Source organism: Carassius carassius, chromosome 24 (genome assembly GCF_963082965.1).
Source record: "Carassius carassius chromosome 24, fCarCar2.1, whole genome shotgun sequence".
NCBI classification, from domain to species: domain Eukaryota; kingdom Metazoa; phylum Chordata; class Actinopteri; order Cypriniformes; family Cyprinidae; genus Carassius; species Carassius carassius.
The window spans coordinates 14411602-14438749 of NC_081778.1; the positions used below are offsets into that span (position 1 = coordinate 14411602).

The 27148-nt window shown below is 37.6% G+C and overlaps 3 protein-coding genes and 1 pseudogene across 4 annotated transcripts; 1 reads left to right on the top strand and 3 right to left on the bottom strand.

Moving 5' to 3' along the window:
• Window positions 1-77: 77 nt before the first annotated feature.
• Window positions 78-6926, bottom strand: LOC132102874 (germ cell-specific gene 1-like protein). The gene is made up of 7 exons (XM_059507573.1): window positions 5867-6926; window positions 4486-4877; window positions 3398-3586; window positions 2216-2263; window positions 1906-2058; window positions 1684-1795; window positions 78-1205 (listed from the first exon to the last, which is right to left on the bottom strand). Exons 2-7 carry the CDS (start codon window positions 4679-4681, stop codon window positions 833-835), a joined length of 1071 nt encoding a protein of 356 aa, XP_059363556.1. The 5' UTR covers window positions 4682-4877; window positions 5867-6926; the 3' UTR covers window positions 78-832.
• Window positions 6631-8465, bottom strand: LOC132103485 (ubiquitin-like protein ATG12; annotated as a pseudogene).
• Window positions 8466-16310: 7845 nt separating this feature from the next.
• LOC132102877 (cdc42 effector protein 4-like) lies at window positions 16311-21706 on the top strand. Of its 2 annotated transcripts, none has more exons than XM_059507576.1 (3): window positions 16311-16472; window positions 16617-16685; window positions 19680-21706. In XM_059507576.1, the coding sequence occupies exon 3, from the start codon at window positions 19701-19703 to the stop codon at window positions 20595-20597; it is 897 nt and encodes a 298-aa protein (XP_059363559.1). In that variant the 5' UTR covers window positions 16311-16472; window positions 16617-16685; window positions 19680-19700; the 3' UTR covers window positions 20598-21706. The 2 variants fall into 2 exon arrangements, with proteins under 2 accessions (XP_059363559.1, XP_059363560.1); XM_059507577.1 differs by having other exon boundaries at window positions 19693-21706.
• A 626-nt stretch (window positions 21707-22332) lies between these two features.
• LOC132102876 (glutamate-rich WD repeat-containing protein 1-like) lies at window positions 22333-26840 on the bottom strand. The gene is made up of 7 exons (XM_059507575.1): window positions 26588-26840; window positions 25603-25720; window positions 25328-25490; window positions 24933-25143; window positions 24383-24525; window positions 24103-24294; window positions 22333-23037 (listed from the first exon to the last, which is right to left on the bottom strand). The coding sequence occupies exons 1-7, from the start codon at window positions 26799-26801 to the stop codon at window positions 22729-22731; spliced, it is 1350 nt and encodes a 449-aa protein (XP_059363558.1). The 5' UTR covers window positions 26802-26840; the 3' UTR covers window positions 22333-22728.
• Between the last annotated feature and the right edge of the window lie 308 nt (window positions 26841-27148).

A 27148-nucleotide genomic window follows, 5' to 3' on the forward strand; every position in this document is an offset into this window, starting at 1 on the left:
AAATAAATCATTTGATACAATACACTTATGTATATGCATGTCGTAACATTGTACTTATTTAAAAACACCTTCCTGGTTGCAACAATTCCACATTTATGAGATATTTATTTCAAGCAATTCTTTAGAATTTACATTTTTTAATAATTTTTTATGATTTGTTATGGTTTGGGTATCGATTCTAAATCAAATAAAACAAGAGAAAAAAATACAGAGAACATGAGATGTAACTTTTTGGTTAGATTATAACATGAAAATAATACAGGCTTTGTGATCAGTATAATCCACTCAAAAGTCTTATACCTTTCAATAGATAAATGACATTTTCCTAAATCCTCACACTTGGAAATCCACTCACACACAGAGGGTGACTCTTTTCTCACACCTACTGTGTGTCTACATACAGTATCTCATACTGACTGAATTTCAGCCACAGACATATCTGAAAAAAATCATCTTGACATTTTGCATAGACAGTTTTTGCTCATCAGTCAGTTATTCAGGCAAACAAAACAAGCAAGGCGATTGTTATAAAAGCTACAGTAATAACAGATATTTCACCCAAAATGAAAATTCTGTCATCATTTACAGGTCAAACCAAACCTGTATGACTTATGACATAAAATAAGATGTTTTGCGATTTTTTTTTCTCTCCATCCACTGGGCATCAGTGGTAACCAAATCTGTTTGATTACCAACATTCTTCAAGTTATTTTCTTTGTGTTTCACAGACGAAAGAAAGTAATATAGGTTTGGAATGGCATGATGAGGACTAATATAATGACGAAATTTTCTTTTATGGGTGAACTAGCCCTTCAACTCACATCATCCTCGATTAACAAGGAGAATCTATTCCATTCATGGCCTCCTTCATCTCATCCATCTCTCTCTCGCAGTCCTCACATGAATCTTGTCCGCATCCTCCAAACAGTACCAGGGTGGGCACATCGCTCTCTTGCACCAGTCCCATGCTCCCATCGGATGCCCACATAGAGTCTATCATCCCATTTGGGCACTGTAATAGGCGGCTGACAGAGTACAGCCCGCCACCTGGGACCACCTCCTCATAGGACGGAGCGTGGCTTGTAGCACGGGCCTCCTCTAATCGAAGCCTCTGGCGGTGACGCTGCTCAATGACTGTTTTAGTGTAAGAATTAAGGGTCATAACTGCAGCACACATGCAGCAGCTGAAAGACACCCATGCAAGCCTTGGAGTCGAGAAGTGAGGGAAAGAACCATACAAAAGAAAGAGGAAAATTATATTAGAACTGTGTCAACAATCTGTGAAATATTTCTCAATTCTGATCACACCGGAATATACGTTTTTTGTTTTGCTAATATTTTGATACATTCAAACTGGCATTTCACAGGGATGCCGAACCCCAGACAACATCTCCAACATTCTATATTTGCAAACTTGAATGAAATTTGAAAGCTATGGAGAGGAGGAAGATTTTCAGTGAATAATAGCAGAATGTGGAAGCACCGAACACATTTAATACATTAAAACAGCCTCTTAAATCCATGGATTCAATGAACCTGGAAGTATTCATTAACAATTCTATATTTGTAAACATCTACATAGTTCATCCCAACAAACCTCCACTTTAATCCAATCACATTCAAGTCAAACTTTACTACACATAAACTGGGTGAAAATATATTGTGTAGTTTAAGTGAACTCACGCAAATGACCAGCCGTAGTCCCACGTCTGAGGTCTCCAGTCTTTGGGCCCTACAATCACAGTTAGCTGAAATACAGTAGTGTACATCATATGAGCCACCATCCCTAACAGTCCTGAAAGAAATAAAATAGGGGGAAATCAAAATATTAGACATTAACAATAATTACCAAAGACTGCAATACCAAAATGTGCCACAAGAGAGAACCAAGGACCACTATCTTACCTGAGAGCACTGTACATATGGCTGCGAAAGCGTTGATTTTGAGTGCATGCATTTCTTTATGAGCGCACAACACTTCCACCCACATGAGTAGAAAGCCCATGCCCAACAAACTGATGTACATGAACTCAGCAATCATTGACAACCACAGAACACCTGCAGCATTCAGAGAGGAGCACATGCACACAGTTCACTTATATATGAGCACATACTGTACAAAAACAGAAAGCCTTGCAGGCACAGATACACCTACACACATCATTGGTTATATCATTGTGCAGAAATCATTTCATGCAGCACACTGCACTCTCACCATGTGTCTCTCCAGGAGTAAGATCCAAGAACCGACGACATCGTTCTCCTGTAATGTGGCAGAATGAACAAGAATACCAATGGAATCCAATGTCTGACAACCTTGATGATAAAATTATTTAAAAAATAAAAAAAGGAATAAAAAATGGCACTAATATCAGAAATTGTCCAACCAGATAACTCCAACCAGTAATAAAAATGCATACTTTTAAGTGGAGGGTGAGTAAATGATGACAGAATTTTCATTTTGGGTGAACTATCCCTTTAATGCATAGCTTTATGGAAACTGACAAACAAGATTCCATGTAATGATCAGAAACATTTCATGATAACGAGATCCAGTGTCAATTACTGTGGAACATGAACCAACAGGACTACATTGTCAATGGATGGAATACTTCATCATCATTCTGTTTGAGACACTTTTTTTTATGGTCCCCATGCACAGTGATATAAATTAATCTTCCTATGGTATTTCATTCAGTTTTTTGAACCAATGATTCTGCATGTGTAAGGTTTCTTTTAAAATATGCAGGCACAAAGCAATGTTTTGAACATTGGAAAATCATTTGTGTTACAAGTGATGATGTTTTGTGTCTAGACTGAGTTTTGAAAAATGACATCAAGGTTCTAAAATGAGTGCCAAAATGATTGTAAAAACTGTAATGTTATGAAAATTGGAATAGTTGCTAAAAATAACATCTGTGTCATTTACTATCATGACATGTTAGTTCAATATTCAGTATTCACAAATGCTATTGTTTATGTTTAGTGCAGGGGCTCTTAACTCAGAGTTTTGCTTCAGCTCTAAACAAATCCACCTGAACAAGCTAATCAGGCTCCTCAGGATTACTATAAAGTTATAGGCAGGTAAGTTTGATGATGGTTGGACTCTGCAGGAAAGTGGATCTTGAGGGCCAGAGTTGAGAATCAATGGTTTAGTGTGACCAATTCACTAAATTTGACAATTCATTTGGGGGAATAAAAAAATTGACAACTTTCAGTTTCATTAAAAGTGAATAACCAGCATGAAAGTCCAGCCTAACATCTCCTTTTGTGGTCCATAAATAAAAAGTACATGATAGGTTGGAAGTGACATGAGGGTAAGTAGATACCTCAGGGTGACAGAATTTCTTTGGTGAACTATATTGCTTTGATGTCTCTTAATGAGACATTTTCTTACCATCAGCATGCTTTTCACAGGACTCCCAAAATCCTGTGTGGAAATATCTGAAGGTATACTTGTCTTCTCCTGTCTCCCAAATGTAGTGCACTGCATTGGCCAATTGTCTTTGTCGAATCCTGGCCAGTTCCTCTCTTCGCTTTGGTAATAATGTTGGTAACAGGTTCTGAGGATCCGAGGTGGGGCTTTCTGATGAGAAAAGAGGACAGTAACCTGAATGAGTGTATGGTACAGCCACTGTTTGTATCATTTGTAACATTAGTACTATGTGAGCATCAGTAGAGGGGATTTTTCATTGACTCGTTCTGCAGGCTACATTATTATGCCAGTAGGTGACTTTATGAATGAGCCATTCATTCAACCAGTATATTCAAAACACTGACTGATAAATACAGAAAAGAAACACTACCACTTCTGCTCAGAGACGTGCAAAGGTGAATCTGATGCTTTCATTAAGTTTGCAGGTCATTAGCCAAAGCAAAAGGCATAATTTTCTTCTTTCCTGAATGTTTACTGCCACTGACGTCATCCAGGATGTAGATGAGTTAGTTTCTTTATTATAACAGATTTGTTGAAATTTGGTATTATATCACTTGCTCACCAGTGGAGCCTCTGTAGTGAATGGGTGCGGTCAGAATGAGAGCCAATAATCTATTCTAACAGTTCCTCAAGCACACAACTTGCAGTATTTCTTTAGAACTGTTTTTACTCGTAAACAGTGCTTGATCTTGTGCATATTTCTCTCGTGATTCAGATAAGACAACTTGTTCACTGGAGAAAGCAATATTATGGTTTTAAGGTAACAGTGGCATAAATATACTTGTTTATTACAAACACATAGCTTTTTGCTTCCCTGGAGTCATGTGGATTACTTGTTTTATCAGCTGTTTGACTTTTAATTCTGATGGCACCCAATCACTGCATTGGATCCATTGAGGAGCTAGTGATGTACAGTAATTTTCAGCAAATTCTCATTTTTTGGGTAAACTATTCCTTTAATGCCATGCTTGCAATCGTGATGTTGGTTTGAATATCATCATGATTGTGATTTATCCCAGGTAATATCAAACCAGAAGACTATATCATACCTGTAGTGTAAGGTTCACTGTTGTTCTGTCCGCAGTTCTTCATCTTGACAGGTGAAAGGCAGAGAGGTTTGACCACCTTGTGCGTTCCTTCACACCAGTAAGACGTACAGAAAGCCAGCACAGATAGAGCGAGGGCAAGGGAGGTCAGGAAAAGAGAGATCAGGGAGCGAGAACGCCTGGACATGTGGTCCAACATGCTACCAAAGGGGAGGCAGAGCTGGTTTTATAAAGGGCAAACAGGGATCAGTAACCAAACACAAGAAACCTTTGGGAATGAGAATGAAATTGAGAAAATTATATAAAGCAGAAATGAGTAAGAGATCCCTGTGACAGATGGTAGGATAAATGAAGATGTGGATTGATTAAAGGAGAGGGTCAGATCAGGGAAGAACCTTAGTAAGAGAGGAAAGAACAATATATGTCACAGGTGATGACAAATGTGTAAATTTTTCTCGTTTTTTTAAAGAATGTATTTTTAGCACTGTATATTTAGTATTTAGTACATATTTGGTACTTCCCTTCAAAAGCTACATGAAATATTTAAGTTTCCCAGAATATAAAATAAGCTTAGCCCCAATTATCCAATTCAAAACGTTTACAACCATATTTACATATCATAAACGTTTTGCACCTCTGATGTACAAGTAATTTATAAGCAGAACTGTAGAGATAAAAAACTTGTTTACTTAATTCTGAATAAATGATGTGGAACTATTCATTATTTGTCCTAACGCATCATTCAGTAGCCTACAGCCCTGGATGGGATTAAAAATGAGAAAAGGAAAGAGGGAATTCGAAGGATTACGTTTGAAGTTACGTGATGAAATTATTAGTTAAGCTCCTGCATTAAGTCTAACTTTATTTGTAATCCTCTAATAATCTGTTTTAATCTGTTTGGGCTTTGTAGGTGTGTGTGTGTGTGTGTGTGTGTGTGTGTGTGTTTTTTTAAGGGAACTCTTTTAAGGATACTTATATATTTATCATTTACATTAAATATGGAACAATCAATTAAATATATATATATATATATATATATATAAACCTGACTACATTGCTATAGGTTACATTAACAAAAATAATTTTCAATGGTTAAATCAACAGGAAATATCTTTTTAAGTTTATTGGAATATAGAGGCACAATTTTACAATTATTTGAATGTTTTTTAAGCAATATGAAAGACAAAATGTCCACTAATCAGAACACATGCTTGAATCAATCTTTTTTTTTTTTTAAGAGAAATGCCAAAAGGTTTAAAAGGTTTCTCCTTTAATTTACAACATGATCTGAAAGCAATAACTTTTACATGTTACATTATAATTTATGCAATTTATTCACAAGATAATCAATAATTATTCTGCATTAAAAAAAGCTTATTTTTACCTGTGCACATTTATCTTCTTACATCATGTCCATCGTAATCATTTCTCCCTATTCGATCCATTAATTTTGATCTTTTTCCACCTTCTGTGCAGTTGTTAAACACAGAAGGTCCTCGTCTCTTTGATTCAGCATGCAGTTTCTCTCCTTATCCTTTTGCGATAATTTCTGTTTTTTCCCTTTTTTGGTACAATCCTGCCCAAATCTCCTCCTTTTCCTGCCTTTCCTTGTAAATTGGTGTCACACTCTACCAAGAGCATCCATAATCCTTCTTGAGTCCATCTGTTAGCGCCATCTCCATCCTTCTATCCTGTCTTCTTTCGCATTGCTCTCTCTGTCCCACCTATTCTTCACACCCCTGTATGTCTCTACCATCCCTAACATGTGACCTGTTCTGTCCTGGGACATTAACCACCACTCCTGTGAAAAGTAATAACTCTGTACTTCTGAGAATCACATATTATCCTTGTTCCTGTAAATCACTTCAACATGAGCTTAAATATAAAAAAAAAATATTCATCAAAATATGTTGCTAAAGGTATTTGGGGTTCTTATGATTTCCACCGATTCTTTCAATCTTCACTTTAAAAAGTCCCATGAGAAACTGCATTGGTTTACAATATTATTTACATTTTATTATTTACAAAAAATAAAATACGAACAATCAATACTTTGTAAAAACAATCATGATGTGTGAGTGATGTTTTTGATATTGTATGTGTACAAATGAAACGGGAGAAAGGGGGACAGAAAAAAAAGTAGCACGATCATCCCCAGGCCTGGGACTTGCAGTAATGGAGAACTACGTAGTTTACCATCACTTCCAAAACACTGTAAAACAGAGTAGAACAACAAGATTTACTGAGCTAATCAGCAAAACATACTGTTTCTTCAGAGAAATGAAGGAAACTGAAATGGTATTATTATGGCATTACATATTATACCCTACCCATAATAAATCATACTAGTAAAGTTAGTAAAGAAATAGCCCCTTGTAAAGAGGATTGTTAGAACTTATCAGAGCTTTGAGTTTCTTAAATAGTCAAAATATGAGCTGGTAGATCTTTAACACTGTAAGAGGAATACTTGCTAAGTAGCATTTGTCAGTGGCTGCACTATTGTGGAAATGTCAGTCCGAAATGATTTCAGTCGACTTGCAATTTTCATACAAAGCCAGATCAGGTGATGGAGAAAATGACTGATTGACATAAATGAATTGATGGAAGAGCAGAAAGATGAGGACAAAGAATTCTCTAAATAAGTAATAAGTAATAAGAAAAAACAACAACGATAGTTTATCTCTCATAATTCTTTTCTGTTTGATTTCATGAGTGATATTATTTTGACTGGGTTCACAAATACACATATTTTTTTAAACATTACATACATTAAATGTATGTATATAAATGTGTTATATTTATATTATAATTATTGAAAAATTAAAAAAAAAAATATTTTATGCAGCTATTATTTTAAATATATGGGTGAATGACGAAAATGTGTTTATTTTTTCATAAATTAGAATGTGTCCTGTTACCGGTTTCATTTTATTTTTATTAAATAATCATAGATCATTTACCATGATTTATGGAAGACACCCATTAAAATATCATTCAGTATAACAATAGTTCACGCCAAAAAATCTTGTAAGGTATATTTAGAACAAGAATCATTGGATGACATTAAAAGACTCTCAAAATCGAATGAATTGTATTTTTAAGTCTTTACCTATCTTTCCCACCATCCTTCTAAGCCACTTAGTTTTACCCATTTGTCAGCAAGAACCATTTAAAACAGAATAAATGTTGAATGATCACCTTTTGGTTAATATATTTTAATAAGCACAGGTCAGAATAAGTATGTTGTTGCGTTTTTACATAGATATGTGTGTTACGCTGAATGCTGATAGAACACAAAACACACCACTCTTACATCGCACTTTAATTTTATATTAACATACCAGTTGTTCACTTGGATCCAGTTTGAGAAAGAGTGAGATAAACTGAGCGAGTGACTGTGCTGTCCTCCCTCTTTCCACAGACCATTTTTTGGTCTTCATGGGGCGCATCACCTTCAACAGCACATCAAACGAAACACATAATGAGAAAAAATTCATGTACAACATTATTTTAATGAACAGATCTGTTATGTTAATAAGGTAATACGTAATAAAATCTAATATAATTGATAAGAGAAGCTGCAATATCCCACATCAGAGTCAGAGGAAATAATACACTTATTCACACTTACTTTTCCTTAAGTGTGAACGTAATATTTTAGACACTAAATAGCATGTTATTTATTACAATTAAATTAAAATGTATTATGGTCTTCATTTTTAATAACTGCAATTAGTTAATAATGTTTCTGACCCAATTAAGTAGGACTTAAGTTAATCTTTAAAACCAGTTTTCTAATTATTTCTACTGTCCGCGTTTAGAAATTAATGTATTACCCTTTCTCTGTTCGTGTAGCGTTATATAATTCTAAAACCGTACTCTTTTTTTCCTACATCCGACGATCCAGTGTGTTCAGTGGCAGGGTGTTGTATCGAGGGATCATCTTTTTGATCATCTGTAGGAGATTCTACGTTCCCTTTCATAGGTCACTTCGATGCTGCGGTGACGTCACCACGTATGGGAACACCTTCGGTGTGACGAATGTCTGAAGCCCTATACCATCCCGCCAATCCTATTGGCCAAATAGCGCGTGGCACCGCCCAGCATGCGTAAGCATATATATACCTGGTGCCGCGCACCATTTACCTCAGATTTCATTCCTTCAGTACGAAGCGAATCTTCTGTGCCCTATTGTCTCGCGTTCTCAGCGATCATCAACGAGCAGTATACTCCTCTCCGCGGACGCGATGAGCTTCAAAAAGTGCAAAGACCCGTGTACTAGGTACATCGTTAAGGGGGACACTCATGACAGGTGCGTAGTTTGCCTAGGCTTACACCACGTACAGGAGGCGCTTAGCGGCCTTTCTTCATGCCCCCATTGCGATGGCCTGCGGCTCAGAGTGCTGCGCTCTAGGGTAGATGTGTTCTCCGATGTCGCCTTGTCTAACCCCCGCCACACCACTTCTGCGACTGCCGAGGCACCGCACGAGGTGATAGCTTGGGGTGACACGTGTGACATGGAGTTTGAGGACAGTTCAGCGCTGGAAAATTATTCTCCACATCGCTCGCTCTCCCCTACCCTAATACACAGAAAGACTTTTGAACCTGTCGTCTTTTCCTGTGAGGATTTACGGCCCACACCGGAGGCATGTAGTGCCATCTCCTTCGGTTGTGACCGCCATGATGACGACGTTCTGTCCACTGCGGCCTCGGGGTCTGAGGACTTCGCGGCCGACACGAGCCCTCTCCCTCCTAGTGGACAGGAGAGGCGTGTTTCCCCCTCCTACAGTGAGCTGTTGGATGTGGTTTCCCGTGCAGTGGGTACATTGGGGCTGGAATGGGAGGTTGAGAAGGCCGAGGCCCAACCTTCTTCGAAGCTGGACGACCGTTTCTTAACTAGTCGGACACCGGCGCAGCCCCGGAGGCCTTTACCCTTTTTCCCGGATCTCCACCAGGAGGTTTCGAGGTCATGGAAACAGCCGTTTTCGGGCGCGCATCACAAACGCTGCGGCTGCGGATTTCGCCACCATTTCTGACATGGCGGGCCATGGCTATACAGCGATACCGCCGGTGGAAGAGACTCTCGCCGAACATCTTGCGCCTAATTCGGCTGCGGCGTGGAAGTCTCGCCCCCTCCTCCCCTCGAAGGCGTGTCGAGTCACGTCTAGTTTAGTGGGGAAATTCTATATGGCCGCTGGCCAAGCGGCTGCTTCGCTCCATTCTATGGCGGTCCTTCAGGCCTACCAAGCTGGATTAATTACGGTTGAGCGCCACCTCTGGCTTAATCTCACCGATATAAAGGAGAAGGATAAATCTTTCCTCATGGATGCCCCTGTGTCTAAGGACGGCTTGTTTGGAGAGGCTGTCACTTCAGTGGTGGAGAAATTCAGAGCAGCAAAACAGCAATCAGTCGCTTTCCGCCAGCTGATTCCCCGCAGACCCAGAGAGGTTGAACACCGTCAGGCGCCCGCGCGTTCTCGCTCAACCTCCTCTCACCGCCAGCGAGTGGCCTCTCGGGAAGAGCCTTCACCTATGGCGCCCCCTCGCAAGGATTGGGGCCCTAGGGTTGTTCCACCGGCTCAACAACGCCAATGAAAAAGGTTGAACCTGAGTTCGACGGCCAATGCCTCTCGTTCTCGGGCACCGAACAGCAGCTCCTGATTTTTTCGCTGCCTGCCAGGGACTGTGCCCTCCGCTAGAGAGCGCTGTTGGACTGCTTTCGTGCATCCAACACTCTCATTGCAGTCCCCACGCTCCAATCCTGACTGTTTCGCCGCAAACAGCGCCTCGAACAGCATTGGAGCGAACCGTAACACCAAACGCTTCCTCAGACACTCTGCACGATCCAGTTTTCAGAGCTCGAGGAGCGCTTCAAAGGGTCGTTATCGAACGGCCCGTCATGACGGCTCGCACAGCCGCCGCTATTTCGCTAGCGGCAGAGCCCGATGCTCAATCTGTTGGCCTAATTCCTGCCGTGGACACGTTTCAGGATTACGTACAACGAGATGCAACGACTGCTATGCATATACTTCCCCTGTGCACGAACACCGTGAGTTTTTCGTGCCCGGACATCTCTATGTGTGCAACAGCGTTGCAGGAAACGAACATTTTGAGACCGCTAATATTATTTCGGGCCGCGTGGGAACGCTTGCCCGGCATTTCTCAATGGATGTTACGCACAATTTGTCACGGATACACCATTCAGTTTCGGAAAGGCCCACCCCCTTTCCGCGGAATTCTCTCCACGGTGATGAAACCGATAGATATAGCGGTGCTGAGACAGGAGATGTTAGCTCTACTGAGCAAAGGGGCTATAGAAGAAGTACACCCCTCTCAGATGGAGTCAGGGTTTTACAGCCGTTATTTTGTGGTACCAAAAAAGGACGGCGGATTACGACCCATTCTGGATTTACGCCGTCTGAATCTTGCACTCAGGTCGAGCAAATTCAAGATGTTGATGGTAAAGTCTATTTTGTCTCAGATTCAACCAAACGACTGGTTTGTCACGATCGATCTGAAGGATGCATATTTTCATATTCAGATCATCGAGAGACACCGGAAGTTCCTCAGATTCGCTTTAGAGGGCAAAGCGTATCAGTACCGCGTCCTTCCCTTTGGCTTAGCGCTAGCTCCCCGTACGTTCTCAAAATTCATGGACGCAGCTCTGGCCCCGTTGCGGCTCTGGGGCGTCCGTGTGTTGAACTATCTGGACGATTGGCTGGTGTTAGCGCAATCTCAGACTCAAGCACACTCTCATCGGGATATTGTGCTGAATCATTTACACAGCCTGGGCTTACGCACGAACTTCCAGAAAAGTGTGTTAGTCCCCTCTCAATGGATTACTTTTCTGGGAATAGAATTGGACTCTCGCGCGATGACAGCAAAGCTTTCTCTCCCACGCGCTCAGTCGATTGCGTCATGCGTTCAGCACTTCAGGGCGGGTCACACAGTGACAGTGAGACTGTGCCTCAGACTGTTAGGTCTAATGGCGGCGGCGCTTCCCGTAATTCATCTGGGTTTGCTTCACATGCGCCCGTTTCAGTGGTGGACGAAATGACAGAATATTTCACCCCGTTGTCTTCCGCATCGAACGATCTCGGTGACGCGGAGGTGTGTGATGTCCTTAAAACGATGGACGTCAGCCGAATTTCTCCTCACCGGGGTTCGGCTGGGAATTTGTGCTTCCCGAGAGACTGTCACGACAGATGCGTCTTTGACCGGGTGGGGAGCTGTTTGTCATGGGCACAACGCAGCTGGCACATAAACAAATTGGAATTACTGGCGGTTTTTCTGGCTCTCCAGTATTTTTCGAGTCTACTGATCGGCCGTCATGTGCTTCTCAGAACGGACAACACTGCGGTCGTGTCTTATCTGAACCATCAGGGAGGATTGCGTTCTCGCCCCCTGTGCAGGCTGGCGAGACGTATTCTTCTTTGGTCTCACGACAGATTTCTGTCGATCCGGGCCTTTTACATCTCGTTCCCTATTCAGGGAACCAAGGTTACATACGTAACCGAGATGTTATCAGACATCCTCCGAACAGACAGCATCATCACCAGAAGACAGAACAGGCCAATGAGAAGCTGCTTCTTCTTCTTCTGCTGCTTCTTGTAGTGCTTATTGGCGGGGTTTAAGCCAACTTTTGGTGCATTACCGCCACCAACTGAACTGGAGTGTGGAGTGACATTGAGAAAGGTTTTTTTTTTTTTTTTTTTTTTTAATCTATTATACTTAAATACAATAAACCCTTATATTCTTATGAAGACTCCCATGTCTATTAGATAATTATCATTTTTCTGAATTTTCTATTACCTAATATTAGTTCTTATGTCATATTATTTGCACCTTCAGATTGTAATTTTGTTTTTTCAGCAACTGTCTCTCTTTACTATATCCTCTACAATGTAATAAAATATGCTCAACTGTTTCAAATTCTCCTCAAGATCTACATGATCCAGAAGGATGTTTCCTGAGTTTGTGCAAATTTCCATTTAAAGATGAATTTCCTAGTCTTAATCTTGCTGTTATTACTTCTTCTCTTCTTTTAAAGTCTCATTATCCCATTTATGTTGCCAATATTTAATTACAGCTTTCTTAATTGTCTTTCCTTCTGCTTTCTGCTTCTGCTACATCAGTTTCTACATTATTTTTATTCAACGATCTCTTAGCATGTTTATCTGCCATTCAGTTTCCATCTATTCCAACATGTGCTGAGATCCAGTCCAGTCCATTTCTATGATAATATCTTGTCTGCAATTTGATTGTCCTGACTGAATACTTCTTAAAGCCCCCAGTGAATCTGAATTTTTTATTTTATTTTATTTTATTTTTATAATTAAAAGTCGCTGTTCGCGTTCTATTTTATAACAGCCTACAATAATAAAATAGACTAAATGAAGTATTATGTATTCATTTATCTTTTTTTTTTAATATATATAGTCTACAGTAGTTTTACCTCAATTTAGTGTATTAAATTATCTTGATTTTCAAATTAAAAGTCTCTGATTAAATTCTATTTTGTTAACAGGCTCCTATAACAAGAAGAAAAAAAAGATATCGATTATAGATTCATTTATTATTATCATTTATTCATTTATATAGGTTTTACTCAGTTTAGTCAATTAAATTCGTTTTAATTCAGGACCAAAAGATTTTAAGGATACACCACTGGGTGGCAACGTTTTCATCAGAATGGTTACATAAGTTCAAACCTTGTTCTGGAAATGTTGTTGTTTGTTGGTCTGACAAGTATGTATATATGTATCTGTTGTGTTGCCTTTAGTGCATATTATATGTAAGTATACTGTTTACTTTGCTATGTTTCTTGGCTCCACAATGTTTTATCCCTTATCTATTCGAACCCCTCTAACAATAAAGCCAAGAATTCCTTTCCCAGTCTGGAGAGTTCACAGGGGAGCAAATATAAATCCATGTTTAAATACTGTTCAGATTATTTTGTAAAGATAAAAATAGACTGATTTAGTGTTTTGTTCTTGTAAATGGATTCATGTAAACCACTCCTTCTGTAATGCTGGGTATTATCTGTGATCTCATACACTGGCAACACTTCCAGCCATTCATCATTATATTAGTAACCCTAGTGATGGTGTGTTTTAGTGTGACGTAAGCCAAGCTTCGAAAAAGGAAGTGATGTAATGTGATTCCTGGCTCAGCTGCAGCATCCTTGAATTCTCTTCCCAGACAGGAAGTCTTGGCCACCAAAGGAGAAAGACTGTAGGATTTAGCCTTTACTCTGTAATTAATTTCAGCTCTATAAAGACTGACATATTTGATACATGAATATTTAAGTCCTCTAAATTAAAAATATATATTATACTGTACACAATCATCTAAATGCTTTCTGGCCTCTGATCGATATATTTCAGTAAGTGTCATACTTTAGTATAATTCAAAAAATATTCTCCTTCAGGATGTCTTTTTCCTGCGAAATTATTTTTAAAAAGTAAATTTTATACTATCGATATTTCAAGATGAACATTTACTAAATGAAAGCAACTTAGGTTTATATATAAACTTGATATTTTGTGTTATTTTAAAAGTTTTTAGATTTTCTTTTTTATTTAATCTAAAGGTTCAACAAACTATTTCATGAAAACACCCTTTTTTTTCCTGAACATTATTTCAATGGTTGTGATTTACAGGGTCAACTTTAAACTTGAAATCTTTAGCTTATTCAGCTATGCTTTTGAACATCTATTATAATATTGATGGTGAAAGCGATATACGTAGATTTGCAAAAGGATATAGAAAAACAAAGCACAAAACAGAGCTTTAGAACAGGTTTCTGCTTAAACAAGCTCTTGAAATGTTGACAGACAGGATTCCGAAACGTGTGTCACTGTGTTTTATCCATGGCAATTAACTAAACACACAATGCACAAATAGTCATATTAAGCCCTATATCCTCCTTATCATAAAAAAAAGTTTTGTGAATTTTTTTTTCATTGCATTGTTGGAGCATAAGAAACAAATGTACTGTTTTTTTTTCTTTTTCTTTTTTTAAGATAGCTTATTCATATTTTATTCAATGTCCTTTGTAGAGGACACCAGGACTAAGTTACTAAAAAAATAAATAGACACAAAAGGTTGTGTATAGGCAAAAACAATACATTATTTTTTTTAATTCACCAAAGAGTTTTTAGGTTTCAGGCTATTTTTAACCAATCTCTGTACAAAGATGATTCTCAACTATTTTATTAAAGATGTGAGAGAAGGATTTGATATACTATTTTACTTTATGCAATAGGTGTAAAATGTACATAATTTGATATTCCCATACAATGTATCACTGCATCTAATTTGCATATTAATATGTTCTTCGGATAAACCATAATGAAATAAGAAGTGTTATAATGGGAGTAATAACTACAACATTTTCATAAGATTATCTAATATTTCATAGGAATATTGATATATACATACATATATATATATATATTTTTTTTTTATTGACTTCTTGTGTCTCCCCAAAAAGCCTGATTAACATGTAGCCTAATTTATCCTTTTTTTCTTTTATTTATTTATTAAGTTTATTTAGATAGGGACAGATAAAAATAACATAGATAAACTTTGACAGTCATCTGATGCATGTATCATAATGTTTTTAGCTAAAGCTAATTTACAACATTTGCCCCTAGTAGGGCTTTTTTGATAAAAAAAAAAAAAAATACAGTTTAACATTAACATCAACATTAATAAAAGAACGGGAAAGAAAAAGGATAAAAATGTCAGGATGCATTTCAGATGATCTGGCAGAGCATTCCATAATTTTGCCCCTTTCACTGAAACAGCAACCCGGGCAAATGATGTTCTACAAAAAGGGATGTTACAATTGACTTTAGAAGCAAATCTGGTTGATCTAGTACTTTGCTGTCTTGTTATTATTTTGCAAAGCGGTAGTGGAGCAGCATCATTTAAGCATTTGAAGACCAGTTTAACCAGATGCAGAGAAATAAAATTAACGAAACTTAAAATTTTAAAATAACTTTGAATTTGGCAGTGATGGTACCTTATTCTCTTTTTGTCCAAAACTTTCAAGACTCGGTTGTAAAGACACTCTAGTTTTGACTGATGACTGATGAGCTTGGGTCCATGGCCATAAGATATATGTGAAAGAATCATAGAATAAAAAAATAAAATAAAAGCACAGTCAAGAGTCAGACAGTTTCTTATCATCATAAAACAGCTCAAATTGGCACTAATTGTTTTACAGATTTTCTTGATATGACTTTTAAAATTCAACTTAAAATTGCTGGTCCCCTCCTATGACTTGTATGAAAATGATGCCTTGTTTCGCAACAAAAAGTAATTTTCTGATTTGAAACCCCACTGATGAAAAAAAAAATCTAAATGATTTATATTTAAATGATGATTACAAAATATGATATTTCTCTAAGAGTGCTAAATTTGACCATTCTGTCAATATCAGTCATTGTGTTTATCAAACCTCCAAACATTTGATATCTCTAAAAAGCCATAAATGGGCTCTGTACTTTAAACTGTGATATGTTAAGTCTCAGAGAAATTCACTAAAATATAATGGCCTCTACAGAGGACAAAAGTCTACGCCTGAGGTCCCAGGAGGATGTGCTTTGTTCACCTTCACTCCTGGATTACCCATGATTCTACACTTGAGTGAGGCTGGACCGTGGCCACACAGTAATAAGACAAAGATTCGTGTGAAATAATTTAGTTCTGATCGGAAAATAATAAAAACGCATGTTACAGGCAGCGCTGCGTCAGTCAGTACTTTCATTGAGTATTTACAGCTGCACGCAGCAGACATTCCCACACAAAACTAACGTCACTTCCTCGCCCATCCCTAAAGGAAAAAAAAAAAGAAATATCGGAGAGAAGAGCGACGCCAGGAAAGTCCGTGAAAGAAGGAAAGCGAAAGATATTTAAATATATATTTGGTCATAAGAAGAACAAATAGGTCCAAGCTCACCTATAAGCACACGGTCATCAAAGTAAGTTTAATTCCGTCGTTTTGAAGGAAACCTATTCGAGAAATCAGTTGGGCGCGTAACTATTCCAGTTACTCCCACTTCAGGGGACCTTCATTGCATTACGCTAGATTATTTGATAACAAACAGATTTTTGCTCTATTACAGCTTCACCGGACAGGAGGACAAATTCCTGGACAAAAGGCAGGTTACCTGCTTAAAATTAACAGATCAAAGGTAAGAGTTGGCAGCAATTAAGCTACTTCGTTTTTATCCAATGTAGACTGCTAGATTTGACATAAAAGTTGTTTTCTGTTATTCATCAGTAGTAAAGCCTCAGAATATCTGATTTTATACTCGTAGTCAACAGATCTGGTAAACTAGGCGTCTAGAACTGATTCCCTTTCCAGATGTTACAGATGTTGATGAATAGCCTCCGAGCACATGAATGGCGATATTGCTTATTTCTTCGTATAAATAAGATTCTCAAATGACCTTAAAATGGATTTTTAACAACAATACGGAGTGAAACGCGCTATTATTAAATGTTTTGTCGAAACAATTAAATACATGTAAAAGTATTTAATGGGACATTCTACCAGAAACGTAGGCTACATCATCTGTCCTTGAATTGTTACAGTAAATAAAAAGGATTTAATCCAAAAATGTCTAAAACTGACTGATGGTTCATTTCTGTGAGTTGTTCTGTAAAGGAATATGTCATTCATTAGGTTTTAGATTTTTTTTTCTTTATTAAAAACACTTGAAAATTACAGTTTGTGGACATATGTTTCTCATGGTTTAACTTGTCCTCAATATGAGTCAACGTTCAGGTTTAAGAATAAGTTCCACTTTTCCCCCAAGATTTTTATAAGTGGAACTGTAGGCCTACGTTTCTGGTACAATCCGAATTCCGGAAAAGTTGGGACGTTTTTTAAATTTTAATAAAATGAAAACTAAAAGACTTTCAAATCACATGAGCCAATATTTTATTCGCAATAGAACATAGATAACATAGCAAATGTTTAAACTGAGAAAGTTTACAATTTTATGCACAAAATGAGCTCATTTCAATTTTGATTTCTGCTACAGGTCTCAAAATAGTTGGGACGGGGCATGTTTACCATGGTGTAGCATCTCCTTTTCTTTTCAAAACAGTTTGAAGACGTCTGGGCATTGAGGCTATGAGTTGCTGGAGTTTTGCTGTTGGAATTTGGTCCCATTCTTGCCTTCTATAGATTTCCAGCTGCTGAAGAGTTCGTGGTCGTCTTTGACGTATTTTTCATTTAATGATGCGCCAAATGTTCTCTATAGGTGAAAGATCTGGACTGCAGGCAGGCCAGGTTAGCACCCGGACTCTTCTACGACGAAGCCATGCTGTTGTTATAGCTGCAGTATGTGGTTTTGCATTGTCCTGCTGAAATTAACAAGGCCTTCCCTGAAATAGACGTTGTTTGGAGGGAAGCATATGTTGCTCTAAAACCTTTATATACCTTTCAGCATTCACAGAGCCTTCCAAAACATGCAAGCTGCCCATACCGTATGCACTTATGCACCCCCATACCATCAGAGATGCTGGCTTTTGAACTGAACGCTGATAACATGCTGGAAGGTCTCCCTCCTCTTTAGCCCGGAGGACACGGCGTCCGTGATTTCCAACAAGAATGTCAAATTTGGACTCGTCTGACCATAAAACACTATTCCACTTTGAAATAGTCCATTTTAAATGAGCCTTGGCCCACGGGACACGACGGCGCTTCTGGACCATGTTCACATATGGCTTCCTTTTTGCATGATAGAGCTTTAGTTGGCATCTGCTGATGGCACGGCGGATTGTGTTTACCGACAGTGGTTTCTGAAAGTATTCCTGGGCCCATTTAGTAATGTCATTGACACAATCATGCCGATGAGTGATGCAGTGTCGTCTGAGAGCCCGAAGACCACGGGCATCCAATAAAGGTCTCCGGCCTTGTCCCTTACGCACAGAGATTTCTCCAGTTTCTCTGAATCTTTTGATGATTTTATGCACTGTAGATGATGAGATTTGCAAAGCCTGTGCAATTTGACGTTGAGGAACATTGTTTTTAAAGTTTTCCACAATTTTTTTACGCAGTCTTTCACAGATTGGAGAGCCTCTGCCCATCTTTACTTCTGAGAGACTGCTTCTCTAAGACAAAGCTTTTATAGCTAATCATGTTACAGACCTGATATCAATTAACTTAATTAATCACTAGATGTTCTCCCAGCTGAATCTTTTCAAAACTGCTTGCTTTTTTAGCCATTTGTTGCCCCCGTGCCAACTTTTTTGAGACCTGTAGCAGGCATTAAATTTTAAATGAGCTAATTAAGTGGATAAAAGTGTAAAATTTCTCAGTTTAAACATTTGCTACGTTATCTATGTTCTATTGTGAATAAAATATTGGCTCATGTGATTTGAAATTCCTTTAGTTTTCATTTTATTAAAATTTCAAAAACGTCCCAACTTTTCCGGAATTCGGGTTGTAGAATGCTCCTAATAAATATATTAAATAGCCTATATTAAATTAAGGAATGATTCCTGTCTTTTAAAAAAAGAATTCCCTGGGGTTCAGAAAACAGTCTGTTTCTGTCATAAATCTCTTTAGTAGTTATTTAATAAAATTACATCTTAAAAAGACTTAAAATATGTGGGCACATTCATATTGTTTATCTCAGACTTTGTATATCAACCTCGTGAGAAAGCTTGAGGGAAGAATTCATTTAAGCATGCACTTCACATACAAGTCCGAGCTTGGCTTTGGCAGTCTGTCAGCTCCTCTTTTTCACAGCCTTTACGCAATCACAACTTTTATTTATTTTATGTCTTTGCGCAACGTAATGATTTCATACCTGACTGTGGGATAAAATCTGGAATTTACAGAGTATTGGTGTCTTGTATCTCATATCTCCCTCAAAACTGAATCCCACTGCATAAAAACTTGGATGAGGAAAGATATTTAAAAAGTTGAATGACATGAAATAAACATTAAATATAATAAAATATCAACATTATATTATATTATTAATTTAGAATATTGGATGTTTTGGAATGTAACTAAAAGTCAATAGCATTTTATTTGTATAATATGTTTAAAATAAAATCTTTACAGGACCATACAAAAAAAAGCCATATTAAATAATTAACAAATTATCATAAAACATTTTATTGCACTTTAAATGTTTATTACACCTTTTCTTCATTTGACTTTGTAGGTTTGTTCCTCAGTTGCTACCATGCCTCTCCACAAATCATCTTCTCGAGCCCTTCGTCTGGACCCCACCATGATTTCCGCCCCCCTGGGTGATTTCCGTCACACCATGCACATTGGTCGAGGTGGAGATGCTTTTGGTGACACCTCCTTCCTGTCCAGCCATGGCCCCTCTAGTCCTAATCCCAAGTCTGCAGAACCAGTCGTGGCAGCCACTGTAGAGACCACAGACACTCAGATGAACCATGAATTTGAATACACAGAAGATGCCGGTCCCAATGAGCTCCGGCATTCCGATTCAGTTTCCTCCTTTGACCTTGACTTGGATTTAGGGCCTTCGATTTTGGGAGATGTCCTGGGAGTGATGGACGGACTGACAATGGGTTCTCACAAAGACAATGAAGAGGTGTTTAGTTCCAGCAAGAGCACAAGAGATGTGATGATGTCACCAAGGAGTGCTGCCAATGAGTTGAACGACAGGATGAGAATGGAAAGTATTACCAAAGAGGTGAACCAACAAGATGAGCAACTCAATGAGGTCAATGGCATGAAATCAAAAGGGCTCAGGCCCAAAGTGCACTTCAGCGACAAACGTGATGAGATCATTGGGCGACAGGAGATAATCGAAGGGCTAGATGTGGAAGTTGAAGAAGAAATGGGCTTGAGACCAAATAAGGGAATGCAAGACATTAGTGGCAGAACGGATTACAATACAGACCCAAGACAAGCAGAGGTGGTTAATCTGAGGGAGGACAACTCTCCAAGCCTCTCTTCCTCAGTGAGCTCAGAGTATGAGGAAGTCTCACCGCTGGACCGGAGAGAAGACCAGCATCTTTCAGAAACCGATTCAGAGGAGGAGGGTGCCAACGGACGACAAGGATACACTTTTGAGGACGAATCTGACGATGAGATTGGCCTATAAGAGGACATGGGGAGCAATTTGAGGACCAAAAATAAATCATTGGCATATGGATCATGACATGAACTGAATTATTCTTAAAAAAAGAAAAAAACATCCATACAGGGAGAGTTAATGAAAATTTACTCTTGAGGTAATAACTGGACAATTTGGAACTTTCTTTTCCAAGTTTACAATGGCGTTTCCTCATTTTTGGAACTATTTTATGATAGTAAGACAATGTTACGGTTTTGTTTTTTTATTGGATTTTATAACTACAAATTTTGAAAGTCTCCCATGGACAGTGTGATGTCTTACAGAGAATAACCTATGAACAAGCATATTCATACATTTCCTTTGGTCTCAACTTTATAATATTGAGCAGTAAATGTTCCGTTTTTTTCCCAATTCATAGCTCTGTTAAAGGGCACTTTGCCTTCTTCAGTTAACTGGAAACAGCTTAATCTCGATGGAAAGTGAATACCTACAGTTCATACAGAATGGAACAAAAAGGTAATGCTTAAAATGACAGCTGACTTTTTAAAGCCAAGTATAACATACAAAGTTATGTTATTGTTTAGATAACGGTTATCTACAGTGCCTTACATGAAGATGTTTTCCAATGTTAGTTTCACTGAAAAGCCAATGACGAAGCTTTTCTTTTTGTGGGAAGATGCAAGGTTGCTGAATGCATTCACAAATGCTGGAATTTTTTTTCCTGGGAGTTTTCATTATTACATATACATTCATATCTTATAATGGAATAAGCAATCAGATTGTGTATTGTTGTTGGAGATGTACTCATTTAAAAAGTGCAAATATGAAATGCTTGTAATAGTTACACACTACAAAAAAGTCTTAAAACTAAAGAGCCGCAAACTTTTAAGCTTTTAAACTGTGAAGGAAAATAATCTAGTTGATTATTTGACTGTAGCACTCGACTAGATTCATAAATTAAAAGCTTTTCTATGCTGGATCCATTTTAAAAGCAGTTGCTTTTATCTTGCTTTCACAGTTGTTTGATTTGAATACTATAGAATATATAACAGACAATCAGTGATTTTACACTCTGCCAATTGAAATAATGTAGATTGGGCCAGACCAAAATGCGTAATTAAAGTTTTATTAAACTATCTGTGGCATTTTGCATTTTTTTGAATGTGCTGTAAAATTCTGAATGAATTTCTGTAAATGTACTATTTTTAGTGATATATATATATATATATATATATTATTTTTAAGCTCTAGTAAATAAATTAATATTATCCTTACACTCCCTTCCATGCTATTTTATTTGTATAAGCGTGGGATCATTTTGCCTAAAGGTATTTCCAGGAAGCTTAGATGGACGGATAGATTTATTGATGGAAAGATAAACAAATAAAAACAGGTTAGTTTAGTTCAAGACCTTTCAGAATAATTCTAAATGTTATACATTACATTGTATATGCTGTTCACTATCTACAAATGCCACATACATGACTACAAGTCCAGAGTTATTACAGCACCGGCTAAAATGAAAGTAAATAAGGTAAAAATAGCTGGAAGTGGATTTGAGTGTTTACAAAAATGGCTAATTAAAAACAAATTGGCCAAAAATGTAAACAAGTCCATCCTTCGTACTTACACTGGAGGGCATCCTTCCATATTAAAACCATTTCCTCTTTCCAGCAAGAGACACGGAACACAACATCTCAGTCTTGAAGTACTCAATTCAATTAATGCATAAAAATCCAAATTGTAATTTTTTTGTTTCAATATAACCTGGTTTTATCTAGCAAATTTGTATTAAGAAATGGCTTTAGAAAGCTTTTGAAAGTTTTTTTTTTTTTTTTTACTGAGAGGATATCCAAGGAAAAGTGGCTCTTCTGTAAATATGCTGGTGTTATAAATAATGTTAATACACAGCCAACATACTTGTGGATGATTTAGAACATTTTAACGACTACAAATGAGTAATTCATGATACAATTGCATTATTTCTCCCTCAAGAAGTTCCAGAAGGGATGGGAAAATGACAAATGCATACGAGTCATACATACCTAAATGTTCCATTCATCCATCCATGTACATTTCAAATTATACACATGCACATTCTTTCTGCCTGAAACCATCCAGTCTCTCTTCTCACACACACACACACACACACACACAGTTAAACAGAAATAGTTCTGAAGATGTTGAATCCCGACAGCGCGGTGGAAATGAGAACTCCAGGAATCTGTGGGTGCCAGTGGAGCTCCTTCACTTCTTTCTGGCCCTGGTGAAGGAACAGTAGCTGTGGTGGTAGCTGTTTTAAGCCCTCTGCCTGTTCTCCCATGGCACATGACTCCACTGACAGATCCCATTGGCTGACAACATCATCAGCTCCAGAGGCGGCAAAAACACTGGAGTCAGCAGGGTTCCACTCCACCGATGTCACAGGAGCACTGTGCTGCTTAAAACTGGCCACTGGACGTCCAGACTGAAAAAAAAGAAATGCGATCATTTTAAAAACAATAAACAAAAATAAGAAGCATACAGACATACATTACTGTTCAAAAGTTTGGGGTCAGTAGGTTTTTTGTATTTATACCTTTTATCAGCAAGAACACAGAAAACTGATTTAAAGTGACAGTAAAAAATTTATAACATTCTAAAACACCTATTTAAAAAAGCTGATCTTTATAACTTTCTATTCAAAGAAACACAGAAACATATAGCCGTTTTCACAAAAATATTAAGCAGCAAAACTGTTTTCTGCAGTGATCATAAAAACAGCATATTAAATGATTTCTGAAAAATCATGTGACACTGAAGACAAATGCCTGCTGAAAATGACGTTCAAATTTGTGCTGTCAAACGATTAACTGCATCCAAAAGAAAAGTTTTTGTTTACATAATGTGTGTATACTGTGTATATGTATTATGTATATATAAATGCAAACACATGCAAGTTTATACATTAATATAAAATATAAGAATATAAATGTATACAAATGTAAATATTTTCAAAATATATACTGTATGTCTGTGTATATATATACACATAATATACACAGTACACGTATATTATGTAAAAAATATATCCATATATATTTGGATGCGATCAATCATTTGAAAGCACTAATTACAATATATTAAAATATAAAATGTATTTGATTTTGTAATATTATTTCACAATATTACTATTTTACTGTATATTTATCAAATAAATGGGCCTTGGTGCATGTCTTTCAAAAACATAAAATTATACAAAGTCCAAACTTTAAAAAATGGTAGTATACATTAATTCTAAAAATAATTCTTAAATAAACTACCCATAGATTTATTTCTGATTCATTGCTTTACAGCACGTTTTAAAAGTACTGTAATTCGCAAGTAGGTCATTCTAAATGCCCTGGAAGAATTCACCTGACAGACAGACATGCAACAAATAAGGCCTCAATTGCTTCGGTCTCTTCATGCGACCGCAGACTGACTTTTTCACTTTGGTAATGTTTTAATTGAAAAATAAAATATGAATATGTTTCCTCTTGCTCGCGCTCACCTGGAACTCTCTTAAATCCCAGACTTTCAGGAGGCCATCATCTCCTCCAGACAAAATAAAAGGCTCAGTCCGGTTCCAGCTAATAACATTGATGTCTGAAGAATGAGCCTCACTGGCTGACAGCATGGAATTAGGTGGTGCCCTTATGTCCCAAATGCGAATGGACTGATCCACTGAGCAGGATGCAAAAACCTGGAGGTGAGAGAGAAGCACTAACTTACCCATGATATCCACTTGTGATAAATATAATCATATAATCATTCCCCTTTGACTGACATACTGTGGCTTCAGTAGGTGACCACTGCAAGTCCTCAACAGACTTGCTGTGTGAGCTGAAAGGCCGTTGGTCAACTTTCCAAGTCCCACCCTCCTGTGGCTCCCAGACATGAATGTTCTTCTTGCAGTCGCCGCTTACCAGGCGTCCTAAAGTAGGTAAACATGAAATGATTTGAGGCTTAGTCAGTAGTCCCTTTAATCTGTTTGAATGGAGGCAAGATCTGTCCGTTACATTTATGTTTAACGTAAGAGTGTTTATGAGCATTTTTAACTTGAACGTGCAAGGCTTCCTGTGTCATCTGCTTCTAGTCATTTTAGCTGTACAAAAGCAGCCTGTTATGTTGTTTGATACTGCAAACTGGTATTTGTTATATTTTTTTCATTTATTACTTGTTTGGAATACAAATAGTTTTGGTGCTTACTGCACTTTGTTGTACTTCCTAGTTATTTACTATAACTGAAAATGAACCAGAACCTGTGCACATTCACAGAAAATAGCTTACTTCTGCTTTGAAAAATAAGGTGGATCTAATATTACAATCCACATTACTGACCTGGTACCTTGGGTGACCAATCAATGGCAAATCCTTCTGACATGTGACCAGAAAAACTGAAAAGAGGAGTGGCTTCCTTCTGCTGTTTGATGAAGGCCGACATCGCTGACGAACTGTGCACTGCCTCAAGCTGAGGTCGGAGGTCAAAAATCTCCACCTGTCCTTTCTCTGACCAGAGTGCAGCCAATGTCTGTTCACCTCGCTGGGTGACCTGTTCAAGTAAAAACAAAATAACTTTAGATGAGGAGTAAGAGAATGACACTGGTTGGACTGGATTATATGTTTAATTATTACATACTGCTACTATTTATTATAACAATTATTATTGAAGCTGTAAAACCATAATTAAAACTCTAAACGTCTGAAAGAGTAAAGATCAAAGTAACTAGACTTACTCTGACTCTGTTGATCCCCCCATAATGTGGCATCATGGCCAGCTCCAACTGTGGTTTCTTCTCTTCGTCCTCCTCGTCTTCGTCACTTTCTTCCTCGCTGCTTTCATTTTCATCTTTATCTTTGCCAGTTTCATGAAGATTGTGCATGCGCATGACAATTAGCCTGGATAGAGATTAAAATGTCATCATCTTTGGAAGCCAGGCATCATAAAAGTATTAGATGTTTGTTGCAGAACAATAAAAGTAGCAAGCTCTGACAGCATTCATGTGTTTACCTGTTGCTTAAGGCGGTGTCCGCCTGTGTACCAGCACACAGAATCATAGAGAGAGGAAACTGCTCGCGCCCTTCTCCTTCACCATCACGCACCACATCAAAACTCAGACATGGGGCACCTGCAGAGAGAAAGAGAAGTTTACAGGTCAGAAATATATTTCAGAAGATAGCAGGGATCAGAAGAGAAACATCTGGTTATTAACATGCAAGTTTTTCTGTTATGATTAAAATAAACATTGTCCTGTTAAAGAAATAATTTAACTTAAAAAAAGAAAAGAAAAATTAAAGAAAAAAATATGCACAAAAAACAGTAAGGTGGATGAAGAACTAAGAACAATTTATATATATAAGTTATTTTTTATGGAACACAATAATTTTGTGAAAATAATAGTAAAAAGAACTATTCATGACAATACTCTTTGTTTTACTGCCTTTTATGTGCATTGTTTATCATGTATTTTACTTTGCAACTTTTGTACTGTACTACTGTATTACAGCAAAATTATGGAAAAAAATTTAATATCAAAATGCATTACAGTAAAGAGAATTGGGAAACTGCACTACCACAACATATAAAAATAATTATTCATATAATTTATTATTCATATATGTATTACTGTACCGCAAAAATGCAGCCTACATTTAGGATCACTAGATATTGATACATTCAGGACGATTAAAAAAAATATATTATTTGAAAAATTTTTCAATGATGATACACATATGAAATTAATTTTGAGTGACATTTCTTAGCAAAGATGTATTAAAAAAATAATGTTAATAAAATAAAAGACTGAAAAAAAGTAGTGGCAGTGATTATACTACTAACACATATCCAAACAAACATGTTATTGACATGGTACTTTATTAACTTGGTAAACCTATGTTACCCCGTCGCAAACATGTGCAAACCACGGCTAACCATATATCGAGCGCACCACGCGAGTTTGTGTTTATTCATCGGGCACGGTGTTCAGCAGACTGACCGGTCTGGCATTCGTGATACAGGCGGTAAGCGGAGCGGTCCATCTCGAGCTCTTCTCCCGGCTGAAGCGGCTGCAGACCGGGGACATACACTTTCTCTTCTCCATCCCCGTTCTGTCCTTCTCCCTCCATATCATCCCCGTCGCTTCCACTCGCTTCCATGTCCTCAAACTTATCATCGTCCTGAGGCAACGTGTCTTCTTCTGCCGCGGACATTTTGAGAGAGCGGAGGGCTTCCGCTTCAAGTCACGTGGTTTAAAGCGCACCCTGAGCTCTGTACAGAGTTGGGAAGCTCCATGGACTGTATAAAGACCATAAGCTGTATAAAAACAGGAAAAAGAAAGCTCCCAAGTCACCAAATTGTTGTCCCAAAGGGAATGTTTTATTGAAATGTTTGATAGTTTTATAGATTTTTTTTGTGATCAAAGTTTTATTACTTTTTTTCACATAACATCATAACATCCATTCAGGATAGAACAAAACAACAGACATATAATCAATTTACATATTCAAATGAGAGAGAAGGAAGGGGAAAAGAATACTCTTATAAATATATATATCAA

Coding starts and splice junctions, on each gene's coding strand:
- LOC132102874 (XM_059507573.1), bottom strand. CDS start 4,681: ATGTTGGACCACATGTCCAGGCGTTCTCGCTCCCTGATCTCTCTTTTC. Junction 3,587..4,485: donor CAGTGAACCTTACACTACAG/GTATGATATAGT, acceptor TTTTCTCATCAG/AAAGCCCCACCTCGGATCCT. Junction 1,796..1,905: donor CATATGTACAGTGCTCTCAG/GTAAGATAGTGG, acceptor TATTTCTTTCAG/GACTGTTAGGGATGGTGGCT.
- LOC132102877 (XM_059507576.1), top strand. CDS start 19,701: ATGCCTCTCCACAAATCATCTTCTCGAGCCCTTCGTCTGGACCCCACC.
- LOC132102876 (XM_059507575.1), bottom strand. CDS start 26,801: ATGTCCGCGGCAGAAGAAGACACGTTGCCTCAGGACGATGATAAGTTT. Junction 25,491..25,602: donor GACACCGCCTTAAGCAACAG/GTAAACACATGA, acceptor ATCTCTATCCAG/GCTAATTGTCATGCGCATGC. Junction 23,038..24,102: donor GGGATTTAAGAGAGTTCCAG/GTGAGCGCGAGC, acceptor CTTTTTTTTCAG/TCTGGACGTCCAGTGGCCAG.